The sequence below is a fragment of the Rhincodon typus genome, chromosome 33 (genome assembly GCF_021869965.1).
Source record: "Rhincodon typus isolate 14 chromosome 33, sRhiTyp1.1, whole genome shotgun sequence".
NCBI lineage: Eukaryota > Metazoa > Chordata > Chondrichthyes > Orectolobiformes > Rhincodontidae > Rhincodon > Rhincodon typus.
In genome coordinates, this window is record NC_063364.1 from 34,639,062 (window position 1) to 34,652,868 (window position 13,807).

The following is a 13,807-nucleotide window of genomic DNA, read 5'->3' on the forward strand; positions in this document are numbered from 1 at the left end:
AACATCGAGGGCCGAAGGGCCTGTACTGCGCTGTAATGTTCTATGTTCTATGTTCTATGATGGGAATATGCTGGAACCAGAGTCCTGGCAATCACATAGCTGGGGCTGTAGAGGGCTGTGGATAGGACTTTAAACTCAATAGTGGGGGAGGGGGGGGTTCACTTGCAGGGAAAATTATGAAAAGCGTTAAAGGAGGGGAGGGCTTAGCAGAAGTTAAAGTTTCCAAAACGAGTCATAGGACAGAGAAAATGGAAAGGGTCAGGAATCTCAGTTCAGGTATAGCAGATAAGGGAAATGCTATGAGAAGGGGGTCAGTCAACTCAGGACAGAGGGTGTTGTACTAAAATGCATGCAGTGTGTGAAACAAGGTAAATGAACTTGTAGCAAGATTGAAATTGGCAGGTATGATGTTGTGGGTATCACAGAGACATGGCTGTAAGGGGATCAGGGCTGGGAACTAAATCTCCAAGTGTATGTGTCTTACAATTACAATTGAGTAAAGGTAACGACAAAGACATGAGGGAGGAGCTGGCCACAGTTGATTGGAAGGGGAGGCTTGCACCGAAGATGGTGGAGCAGCAATGGCAGGAATCAAAGTCATAGAGTCATACAGCACAGTAAGGACAGGATGAGGTAACCATGGCTGACAAGGGAAGTCAGGGACGACATAAAAGCAAAAGGAAAAGGAATCAATGTGGTGAAGTTTAGTGGAAAGCCAGAATATTGGGAAGCCTTTAAACACCAGCAGATGATAACTGAAAAAGCAATAAAGGGGAGAAGATGAAATATGAGAGCAAGTTAGTAGTAATATAAAAGATAGCAAGAGTTCTTTTAGATATCTAAAAGGTAAAAGAGAGGCAAGAGTGAACATTGGATGCTGGAAATGAGACTGCAAAATACTAATGGGGAACAAAGAAATGGTAGAGGAACTGAATATGTACTTTTGACAGTGGAAGATAACAGCAGCATACCAGAACTTCAAGAGAGTCCGAGACAGAAGTGACTGTAGCGGCCATCACTAAAGAGAAGGTGCTGGGGAAGTTGAAAGGGGTGAAGGTGGATAAATTACTCAGACCAGATGGATTACTTCCCAGGGTTCTGAAGGAGATAGCGGAGGAGAATGTAGAAGCATTGGTGGTGATCTATCAGGAATCACTGGAGTCAGGGAAGGTCCCAGAGGACTGGAAAATGGTTAATGTAACATTTTGTCTAAGAAGGGTGGGAGGCAGAAGACTGGAGACTATAGGCCATTTAGCAAATGGGCAAAGAAGTGGCAGATGGAATTCAATGTGGGAAAGTGAGATTATGCACTTTGGGAGGAATAGAGGCAAAGACAATTTTTTAGATGGGGAAAGGCATTGAAAATCTGAAGCACGACGGGACTTGGATGTCCTAGTTCCAGATTCTTTTAACATGAAGGTTCAGTCAGCGGTCAGGAAAGCCAATGCAATGTTGGCATTCATTTTGAGAGGGCTACAATACAGGAGCAGAGATGTACTGCTGAGACTGTATAAGATTCTGGTCAGATCACGTTTGGAATATTGTCAGCAGTTTTGGGCCCTGTATCTGAGGAAGGATATGCAGGCCTTCGAGAGGGTCCAGAGGAGGTTTGCAAGAATGATCCTAGGAATGAAGGGCTTGTCATATGAGGAGTGATTGAAAACTCTGGGTCTGTACTCGGTGAAGTATAGGAGGATAAGGGGGGTCTCATTGAAACTTACAGGCTCCTGAGAAGCCTGGATAGAGTGAAAATGGAGAAGATGTTTCCATTAGTCAGAGAGACTAGGAGCCGAGGGTACAGCCTCTGGGTGAAGGGATGATCCTTTAGAACTGAAATGAGGAGGAATTTCTTCAGCCAGAGGGTGGTGAATCTGGGGAACTCATTGCAGAAGGCTGTGGAGGCCCAGTTGCTGAGGGTATTTAAGACAGAGATAGATACATTCTTGATTTGTTGGGGGGTCATGGGTTATGGGGAGAAGTCAGCAGAATGAATGATCGAATAGCAAAGCAGACTTGATGGGCTGAATGGCCTAATTTTGCTCCTATGTCTTATGGTGTAATTAGTTTATAGAATGATGTTATAGAAAATAAAGGATTTTGAATTAATGGAATATTGTGTCTGGGTCAGTTGAATATTCCCCTGTTATCAACTAAACATTTAATTTTGGATGGGCTTGGAATGTTCTCCTTTTCATTTACAGAATCTTTGCTGCATTCTGACTGAGACAGGTTTTCCCCTCGGCTCAGATTGTATTTGGGAATTTCTGAATTTTCCCTGAGTTTTGGTGACTGCACATGCCTTTCTGCTACTGAAGGGGATATTTTTCCTCAACCTGTTCAGGGATGTTATTACACACCTCAGGAGTAGATGGGATTTGAACCTAGAACTCCTGGCTCAGAGGTATGGACACTACCACTACACCAGGAGGGTCCCCTTTCTGCTGTTGAAACCATAATGAATGTATTGGCTGGTTGACTGCATTCAATCTTGCACTTGGGTCTCCAGTATCTGACTCCAGCTGTGTGATCATATGTCCTCCGCTGGTACCAAAGCCTCACTTTTGGACAATACATGTCAACTGCCAGGGTTCCTGTCACTTTATGGCATCACTCCATCCTCAGACTTACAAGAGTGTGGGTCCTGACTTCACTCTGCATCTCGAGCCCATTGATCTAGTCGGAGGTTTGTCATGTAGCACAGTGCTGGGCTTCTCTCTGATGTAACTGAATGAAAAGTTATATTTCTATAAACGCTGAGAATAGAATCATCACCCTGTACATTGCTGCACTCTGTACAGCCCACTTTACAACATGGCTTCCTGAAATTTGATTGCTGTGTGAGAAATGATTACCAAGTATTTACTAGAGCAGATTTGGAAGAAGTGCAATGTGTTATTCAGAGATATTGTCATTTGGTCAAACCATTATTTTTGTTTTTATTATTATTTTCATAGAATCCATGTAATTGACATAAAAGGAAGCTGCCAATTCCATTGTGGGATGGTGCTCACTGAGTTGGGAGGCTTGGTCACTACAAGGTAGCCACTAGGAATCTGTCTGTGACCGTGGAGATATAAATCTAGTCACCCTAGGACACAGGTAGCTTTGTTGGCTAGAGATTCACTTTAATGCCCTTAAGATAATGTGAAGGTCTGTGATTTGTTGGCTGAGGTTCGAGCCTTACTCATGGCACCAAGGGATTGGGGGTGAGTTACAAAGTGAATCTCAAGAATGATCAGGACTTGGTGAAGTAGTTTAACTGGGGGAAGAGGTCTGGGCTGCGTTATCCCTTCCCTAGGCTTGTGTGAAGCTAAGAACGAGATTTACTCCCATGATACCCAGTGGCATTTTTTTTTCTGGTTCGAAAGAGATGCAGCAATGTCATTGGCAGATTCAGAGTCAGGTTCCTCTCAACTTCTACCCTACACACCCAAATCATCTTCCTCCTCTTCCCCCACCCCCATCTTCCCCAATAGTAATTCTCAGCATCAACTGTCTACAACTTACTGCATTTTCCTTTTTTTTTGTTTAAACTCGTTTCGGGTGTTTACTTTGTAGATGTGTTTAATGATTTCAGTTGACTGAAATTGACTTATTTTTAAAATCATATTGCTATATGTAACTGAATGAAATGGAGACTGAAAATAAGTGCAGTGTTTTTATTTATTAACTAAAGGTTACAGCACTGGGGAAAAATTAGAATCAGTTAATTAAAAGCTGATTATGGAATGGACAGAGATCAGAGCTCAATAATTCTGTGCTTTTCCTCTGATTGAGAGAAATGATCAAATCAGTATAGGCTACAAGATGAGGGAACAAAGACACAACAGAATGAACTACAAGTAGCAGCAAAGCAGTGAACTCTTCGATGCTGCAAAGTTTGGGCAGACTTTTTCTAGATCTTATTTCTCAGTATCACTTTTCTAGGATTTGAGAGCTGACTGATTTCTCTTCCTCCACTGCCACAGGGCTTTCACATCTCAATGTCAGAAATGAGTTCAGGATTGCAGCTCATTGAATTGTGAGCTTCGTGTTTCTCTGGGATTGCAAGATGACCCCACAGCATTGAGGAAGAGATGGGTTTAGATCTGGGTTCCAAAACTTCCACATTGAATGTGTCTTCAAAAGGATCCACTAGATCTTCAGAGTGTAAAATATGCTGTTGAATACCAAGCTCACTTCTTGGGAGTCTGTGAGTAAGCATGGATTCAGCTGGTAAACGCTGTGGGGTTTGACGATGTTCAGAGAGATTGTTACCAGAAACCAGAACTATATCAGCATTCTTACACCTTGACTGGACTTCCTGTGGATCACTTTCCCGTCTAATGCTCAAGGAGCCATTCTGAGGTTTGGAGTGATTCGCTAGGACTCTGATTGCATTTTGCTGGATTATGTTCCAATCTTGCAGGATGTCATCTTTGATTGTCATTGGGGAGGTGACAGTGAATCGAATAATGAACCTGTTGGAAATGGTAGCAGGCACCAGGTACATGGTCCCTGACTGGTTGAGTTCTGTCAGAAGCTCTTCTGTCAGTCTGTTTGGTCCCTGTTTATTTGGATAAAACTGCAGCGTTACAATTGGAATTTTGTCACAATGAGAATCTGTAAGCTTTAGCTGCATTCTCACCAATAAAACTCTTTAACTGTAAATTAATTCCTTCTCTATATCTCTTCCAAACCCATAATCCCAGAGAACAGTTTCAAACAGACAGATTCCCAGCTCTGTTCTAGGAAACTAAACCAATCAAAATTCTATCGACAATCCAGAGTCACAAACATCATTTACCAAGGCCCAACCATCTTCAGCTGCTTCATTAATGACGTTCCCTTCATCGTAATGTGGGGATATTTGCTGATGATGATGCAATGTTCAACACCATTCATGACACTCAGATACTGAAGCAGTCCACGTCCAAATGCAGCGAGACTACACTCTCCAGGTTTGGGCTGGCAAGTGGCCAGTGACATTCATGGCACACAATGACCCTCCCCAACAAACCAGAACCTAACCACCACCCCCAACACTCAACGGTATCGCCACTGCTGAATTCTCCACCATCAACATTGTGGGGGTTATTGTCGACCAAAAACTGAACTATAAACTGGCCATACAAATACTGTGGCTACAAAAGCAGTTCAGAGACTGGGAACCCTGTGGTGAAGAACTCATCCCCTGATCTTTGCCAAATCTAGTCCATCATTGACAAGGCACAAGTCAGGAGTGTGATGGAATACTCCCCACTTGCCTGGATGGGTGAAACCCCAACAACACTCAAGAAGTTCAACACCATCCAGGACAAAGCTGCCCACTTGATTGGCATCACATCCACAAGCGTCCACTCCCTCCACCACCGAAGCTCAGTAGCAGCAGTGTGTACTATCTACAGGATGCACTGCAGAAATTTATCAAGTCTTGCTAAGTGAGCCCTTTATAAGGGCCCATGGTGTTAGAGGCAAGGTGCTAGCATGGATAGAAGATTGGCTGTCTGGCAGAAAGAAGAGAGTGGGGATAAAGGGGTCTTTCTCAGGATGGCAGCCAGTAACAAGTGGAGTTCCGCAAGGGTCAGTGCTGGGACCACAACTTTTCACTTTAGACATTAATGATCTAGATGTGGGCATTCTGGCTAAGTTTGCAGACGATACAAAGATAGGTGGAGGGACAAGGTAGTATTGAGGAGGTGGGGAGGCTGCAGAAGGATTTGGACAGGCTGGGAGAGTGGGCAAAGAAGTGGCAGATGGATTACAACGTGGGAAAGTGTGAGGTCATGTACTTTGGTAAGAAGAATAAAAGCATGGACTATTTTGTAAATGGGAAGAAAATTCAGAAGTCTGAAGTGCAAAGGGACTTGGGAGTTCTAGTCCAGGATTCTCTCAAGGTAAACTTGCAGGTTGAGTCAGTAGTCAGGAAGGCAAATGCAATGTTGGCATTTATTTTGAGACAACTTGAATATAAAAGCAGGGATGTACTGCTGAAGCTTTATAAGGCTCTGGTCAGGCCACATTTGGAGTATTGCATGCACTTTTGGGCCCCATATCTCTGGAAGGATGTACTGGCCCTGGAGCAGGTTCAGAGGAGGTTCACGGGAATGGTCCCAGGAATGGAAAGCTTAACATATGAGGAATGTTTGAGAACTCTGGGACTATACTCATTGGAGTTTAGAAGGATGAGGGGGGATCTAATTGAAACTTACAGAATACTGAATGGCCTCGGCAGAGTGGATGTTGGGAAGATGCTTCCATTGGTAGGAGAGACTAGGACCCAAGGGCACAGCCTTAGAGTAAAGGGAAGACCTTTTAGAATGGAGATAAGGAGAAACATTTTCAGCCAGAGAGTGATGAATCTATGGAATTCACTGCCACTGAAGGCTGTGGAGGCCAGGTCATTGAGTATATTTAAGACTGAGTTAGATAGGTTCTTGATTGTCCAGGGGATCACGGGTTATGGGGAGAAAGCAGGAGAATGGGGTTCAGGAACTTATCAGCCATGATTGAATGGCAGAGCAGACTCGATGGGCCAAATGGCCTAATTTCTGCCCCTGTATCTTATGGTCTTATGGTCTTCTTAGACAGCACCTTTCAAAACTACCATCATTTCTATCAAGAAGGACAAGGGCAACAGATACATGGGAACACTGACCCTGCAGGAAATGTATTACTGTTCCTTCAGTGGCTCTGGATCAAAGTCCTGGCCCTCCCTCCCTATCAGCATTGAGGATTTACCTACATGACAAAGGCTGAAGAGGTTCAAGAAGGCAGCTCGTCACCACCCTGTCAAGAGCAGCTGAGAAGAAGCAATAAATGATAGCCCAGCCAGCAATGCCCATATCCCATGAATGAATGAAAAAATAATTTTGTGAAAAGGCCATAGTATTTTCCCTCACCTTCAGACGGAAAGTCACCAGTCCAAGGTGCCTTTTTGCTGGGACTTCAAAATTGGAATCCCTTCGAACTAAGGTCTCAAAATATTTGGCCATCTTCGTGCCCTGTTCATTAAAGCATGGAATGAAACGACAATAAAAAACTGCAATGAGTTTCCATGAACTGAGTGAAGATGATGTACATATAACAACATTGAGCATTAATGTATTTTGGAAGGAAGAGTGAAGGGAAAGAGAATAAACTCAATGGTACAATTTTAAAGCTGATGCAAGAACAGAGAGAACTGGGCTGGAATCAATAGAGTGGCAACCTGAAAGAGGGATTCAACTAATCTGGTATTTTACATCGATCTTCACGATAGACTATACAATTGGTATACCGGAAGTAGCTGTAAATGAGGAAATAGACAGGAGGAATAAGCTCAAGTCAATGACCACCATCAGGAAAGTGGTGCTGAGCTGTGAGCTGACAAATGCCTGAGTCCTGATGGACTTCATCCAAGGATCTTAAATGAAGTGGTTAGTGGGAGAATTGATGAATTGATTCTGATTTTCCAAAACTCCATGTATTCAGGAAGGTTCTATTTACATGGAAAATGGTTAATTCACCTTCTTTATTCAAAATGGGAGACAGACAGCAGAAATCTATGGTCAATAAATGTGAAGTTGGAAAAGCACAGCCGGTCAGACAGCATCCGAGGAGCAGGAAAGTCGACATTTCGGGTGGACACATTTTGTCAGGACTGGGGAGGGGGAGGGGAGCCCAGAAATAAATAGAGGAAGGGGGTAGGGCTGAGGCTGAGGGAATGGTAAGTGAGATGGAGATAGGTGGATGCAGGTAGGGGGTTATTGTGGTTGGTCAATGAGAAGGGTGGAGCAGATTAGTGAGTCAGAAGATAGACAAGTTGGGGGAGGAGAGATTTTGAAGCTGGTGAAGTCAATATTCAGGCCATTGGGCTGTAAGCTCCAAAGGCGAAATATGAGGTGTTGTTCCTCCAGATTACGTTTGGCTTCACTCTGACAGTGGAGGAGGCCAAGGATGGTCATGTCACCAGGGGAGTGGGAGGGGCTGTTAAAGTGGATGGTAACTGGAAAGTCAGGTTGGTTGGTGCGTGCAGAGCGCAGATGCTCGACCAACTGGTCCCCAAGTCTACATTTGGTCTCCCTGATATAGAGGAGACCGCATCAGGAGCAACGCATACAGTAGATGGGCTAGGTGAAGTGCAGGTGAATCTTTGCCAGATTTGGAAGGATTGTTTGGGTCCTCGTATGGAGGTAGAGGAGAGGTGTAGGGGCAGGTGGTCCCTTTTTTAGTAGTGGGGTCTGATTGTAGGTGGCGAATACCTCCAAATCCAACACATCATCCTCTGACATTTCTGCCACCTACAATCAAACCCCACCACGAAAAAGATATTTCCTTCCCCACCCCTGTCCGCTTTCCACAGGGACCATTCACTCCGTGACTCCCTTGTCAGCTCCATACACCCCACCAACCCCTCATCACACCCAGTACCTTTCCCTGCAACTGCAGGAGGTGCTACACCTGCCCCTACACCTGTCCTCTACCTCCATACGAGGACCCAAACAATCCTTCCAAATCTGGCAAAGATTCACCTGCACTTCACCTAGCCCATCTACTGTACGCGTTGCTCCTGATGCGGTCTCCTCTATATTAGGGAGACCAAATGTAGACTTGGGGACCAGTTTGTCGAGCATCTGCGCTCTGCACGCACCAACCAACCTGACTTTCCAGTTACCATCCACTTTAACAGCCCCTCCCACTCCCCTGGTGACATGACTATCCTTGGCCTCCTCCACTGTCAAAGTGAGGCCAAACGTAATCTGGAGGAACAACACCTCGTATTTCGCCTTTGGAGCTTACAGCCCAATAGCCTGAATATTGACTTCACCAGTTTCAAAATCTCTCCACCCCCAACCTGTCCATCTTCTGACTCATCCATCTGCTCCACCCTTCTCACTGACCAACCACAATAACCCCCTACCTGCATCCATCTATCTCCGTTTCACCTACCCTCCCCCAGCCCCACCCCTTCCTCTATTTACTGGCTCCCCTCCCCTCCCCTCCCCAGTCCTGACGAAGGGTGTCTGCCTGAAACATTGACCTTCCTGCTCTTCGGATGCTGTCTGACCGGCTGTGCTTTTCTAGCTCCACAATTATTGACTCTAGCTTCCAGCATCTGCAGTCCCTACTGTCTCCAAGCAGAAATCTACAGCCCAGTTAATTTAACATCTGCCAGAGGGAAAGCATTAAAAAGATTTTTCAAAGACATTTTGTGAAAAGGGAAATCAATTTAATGGAATTCTTTTAAGAAGTAACGTGCAGTGGATAAAGGGGAACGAGTAGGTGTGCTTAATTTAGATTTCAAGAAGATATTTGATAAGGTGCCCAATCAAGGGTTATAGCAGAAAATAAAAGCTGATAGTATAATGCACATGTATTAGAATAGATAGAAAATTGCCTGGGCTGACTATTCTTTTGCAGGGATTCGGCTTAATGGGTCATTGAGGGGAAAGAAAGTTTGGTTGCTACATTTGCTGATGACACAAAGATAGGCAGGAATGTAAGTTATGAAGACGACAAAGGGAGACAACAAATGTTAGGTGAATGGACACAATTAAACTTTAATTATACATTATACAGAACATGTCTGTATAATGAGTATAATTTGGGAAAATGTCTATTTTGGCAGTTAGAATAAAATGAAACATTTTATTTAAATGTGAGATTGCAGCACTCAGATGCAGAGATTGGAGTGTTCTAGTGCATGAATTGCAGAAGGTTAATTTGCAGATACAACAAGTAATTAAGAAAGCTCATAGAACATTCTCATGTATTGTAAGGAGAATTGAATACTAAAGTAGAGAGGTTATGTTTCGCTTAGACAGGGCACTGGTGAGATCACATCTAGAGTATTGTGTACACTATTGGTCACCTGATTGAAGCAAAGATGTAAATAAATGGAGTCAGTCGGGATTAATACCCAGAAGGAGTAGGTTGTCTTGGTGGGTAAGGCTTGGCTTGTGTCACTGCAGCTTAAAAGAGCAAGAGGTGACTTTGATGAAACGTATAAATGCCTAAGGAGTCTGACAGGGTGGATGGTGAGAGGGTGTTTCCCCTTCTGGAGGAATCTAGAGCTCAGGGTCACTGTTTAAAAATCAAGGGTTGGCCATTTAAGCCAGAAATGTTGAGAAGGGTTTGCTCAGAGGGTCGTGAACCATTGGAACTCTCTTCCTGAAAAGGCAGTTTAGAATCTCTGAATAATCTTAAAGCAGAGATAAATTCTTCACAAAATCACACAATTGCTCTGGTGCATAAAGAGGCCAATCAGCCCATCGGTCTGCACTAACTCTCTGAGCAGTTCGACTTAGTGCCAGTCTCTGGCCTCCTCCCTATAACCCCACACATTGAACGGTGATTTCAATAGAAACAATCCTGTTCAATGTCTCAATTGATTCTGTCCCCACCAGGCAGTGCCTTCCATACCCGAGTTAGTCAAAGTGAGAAAAGGTCTTTCACCTCCTACTTGCTTCTTTTGCAAAGCCTCTTAAAATGGCCACCTGGTCCTGAACCATTTTATGACAGAATCAGTTTTTTTTTCTCCACCTACTCCATCCAGATCTTTCATGATTTTGAAAATTTCTATTCCTTGCAGCCTTCTCCTCTCCAAGGAAAACAGTTACAACATCTCCAATCTATCCTCATAATTGAAATCTTTCATCCCTGGAAACATTCCTGTAAATGTTTTCTGCTTTTTCACTAATGCATTCACATCCTCCCTCTATTGTGATGTGCAGAACTCTAGCAGAGGTCTAACCAGTGGCCTGTATAGATGGATCACAACCTCTATGCCTCTTCACTCTATTCCCCTATTAATGAAGCCTAGAATATGATTTGCTTTATCAGGAGTTCTCTCTACTTGTCCTCCCACCTTTTAATGATTTACGCAAATATTAACCCGGGTGTCTCTCCTCCTACACACTAAGAATAGCACTCTTTATCCTATATTGTCTCTGCCTGTACTTTCTATCAAAGTGCATCACCTCACACTTCTCTTCATTGAGCCTCATTTGCCACCTATCTGCCCACTCTGCCAACTGGTCAATGTCCTTTTGGAATTTCACACTGTTCTCTTCACAGTTTGCAATTCTCCCAGTTTCTGTGTCACCTGCAAACTTTGAAATTGTCCCGTGCACACCAGGATCTGGATTATTTACTTATATCAAGAAAGCAAAGGTCCCAAAGCTGAGTCCTGGGGAACTCCTTGACAAACCTTCATCTACCCTGAAAAATATCCATTAATACTTTCTCTCCCGTGGCTAGTTTTATATGCAAGTTGTGACTGTTTCTTTTATCCCATGACCTATAACTTTCCTCACAAGTATGTTGCATATCACTGTATCAAATGCCTTCTGGAAATCCATGTACACCACATCAGCACCTTCCCTTCATCATCTCTCTCTGTTACATCTTAAAAAAAACTTCGGCAAGTTAGTTAGACATGATTTTCACTTAACAAATCCATGCTGACTTTTCTGAATCAGTCCACATTTTGCAATTCTCCAATTCCAGGGAAGACTGAAATATACTGAAAACAAAAAATTGTAGGAAATCACAGCAGGTTGGGCAGCATCCATGGAGAGAGAGCAACGTAATGTTTCGAATCTACATGACTCTTCATCAGAGCTGGAATATACTGAAATATACTTGCCCATGCCTCTGCAATTTCCACTCTCACTTCGTTCAATGTTCTTGGAATGCATCTCAACCAGTCCCAGTTCTTCATCAACTTTAAATGTGCAGGTTATCCAATTACCTCCTTTTTATCGATTTTAAACCCTTCCAGTGACTGAGTTTCCTTTTCTGTCACTATTGCCTTGATAGCATCTGCCTTGTCAGTAAAGACAGATTTGAAACCTCAGCCATGCCTCTTGTCTCCATGAGGAAATCCCCTTTTCGGTCCCTCATTGGCTGTACTCCTTTTACCACCCTTTTACAATTGATGTGCATTGGGATTTCCTTTTCATGTTAGCTGCCTGCCTTTTTTTTTATAATCCCTTTTTGCTTCTAGTAATTTTCTTCTATATTTTCCTCTGAACCTTCTGTGTTTAGCTTGGTTTTCAACTGTATTTACTTCTTGACACCTGTCATAAGCACACATTTCCTTTAACTTCTATCTGCTTTGTCATCCTGGGACATATGGATTTGTTTGTTTCCCTTTTGAGGGAATATTCCATGACTATGCCCAACCTGACCTTGTCTTGAAGCTACCCATTGTTCAGCAACTGTTTTTCCTGCCAATCTTCAGTTACGGTCTGTCTCTATATGATCTGTTCTTGCCCCATTGAAGTCTGCTGTCCACCAGTTGATAGTTCTTACTCTTCATTGACCAATGTCATTTTCTACAGTCATTCTAAATATTATGAAACAAAGATCATTGTCCTGTAAATATTCCCTACTGTCTCATGTTCTACTTGACCCTCCTTGTTCCTGAGAATCAGGTCTAGCAATGCGTCCTTGCTTGTTGAATTGACACACTTTTATGCTGGTGTCCTGAACACAATCTAGGAATATTGTCTTTCACAGCTCCTTACACAACCATTATCCTAGTGTGTATATTTAACTACTTTGTATATTTATGCCTCTGTAGTTTCCTTGCAGCTTTGTTTCTCTATCTCCTTCCTATTAGCCAGAGGTCTGTAGATTACATTCAGCACATCATTCCACCTTCTTATTCCTGAGCTCAGGCTGAATCACTGCAGCATACTGGGTCTGAAAGGCTGGCTTCTGTGATAACAAGGTGTAGAGCTGGATGAACACAGCAGGCCAAGCAGCATCAGAGGAGCAGGAAGGCTGACGTTTCGGGCCTAGAGGCTTCTGCATTAGTTCAGCCTTTCCTTCTGCCACTATGATTACATCCTCAAAATATGCTGTTTCACAATTTTCAACGCAACTGACTGATCTAACAAGCAACAGAATCAATGTTTCTTAGAGATAGTAGGAACTGCAGATGCTGGAGAATCCGAGACAACAAGGTGCAGAGCTGGATGAACACAGCAGGCCAGGGTCTAGGCCTGAAACGTCAGCCTTTCTGCTCCTATGATGCTGCTTGGCCTGCTGTGTTCATCCAGCTCTGCACCTTGTTGTCTCAATGTTTCTTAGCATTGTTTTATATGGGTTGCACTGGGGGGCAGGGGTTGGGAGGAGACCTGGAGAATAATTAAAGTGCTCAGCAAGTAGCTAAGGGAACCTTTGTTTTGAAATTTTGATGTAAATCTGGCTCAGAGAAAGGGAGTGACATTATCTGGCCTTTAGTCAATTTGTAGTTCTGTTGGTTAATAGCCAACATTTGGTTTACAATACTCTCCTTCCCACACAAAAACCACATCACCTACATCTGTAATGAATATTTAAACAAATAACACACCCAACACTTACATGTCTGATATGCTCCTGGAGTTTCTTCACGCCAAAAGAGCGAATAACAAACCAGAGCTTTAAAGATCTGAATCTACGGCTCAAAGGGATTTGCCAGTGCTGTAGAGGGAGAGAGAGGGGGAGGAGAGAGAGAGGGGGGGGGGGGGGAGGGAGGGGGGGAGAGAGAGAGAGAGGGAGACAGACGGGGTGGGGAGAGAGAGAGAGAGAGAAACACACACATCCTGTCAACAAGAAAATCATATCTTCAAATAAATCCCCGCACTAAGTTAATGCCAGAAACTGAGATGTTAATGCAGCTTGCTGACAAACTCTCAGATTCACACATGGTCCCTGATAAAACATGCTTTGTACATCTAATGAGGATCCATGTGAAGTACTGCACACCATTGAGTTATAGAGCTGTAAACATGGAAACTGACCCTTCGGTCCAACTCATCCATGCCAACCAGATATCCTAAATTAATCCAGTCCC

General features: G+C 43.6%; 1 protein-coding gene across 2 annotated transcripts in view; it reads right to left on the minus strand.

Annotated features, from left to right (window-relative positions):
• hdc (histidine decarboxylase) overlaps window positions 1-13,807 on the minus strand; it is a 35,159-nt gene that overhangs the window by 3,025 nt on the left and 18,327 nt on the right. The window contains exons 9-11 of one of the 2 annotated variants that reach the window (XM_048615974.1): window positions 13,336-13,434; window positions 6,882-6,983; window positions 3,646-4,546 (exon numbers count right to left, since the gene is read on the minus strand). In XM_048615974.1, coding sequence (XP_048471931.1) covers window positions 3,974-4,546; window positions 6,882-6,983; window positions 13,336-13,434 — 774 coding nt within the window. In that variant the 3' untranslated portion in view covers window positions 3,646-3,973. Of the gene's footprint in view, window positions 1-3,645; window positions 4,547-6,881; window positions 6,984-13,335; window positions 13,435-13,807 lie in introns of those variants that run through there. The other variant, XM_048615973.1, reaches the window with a different exon arrangement.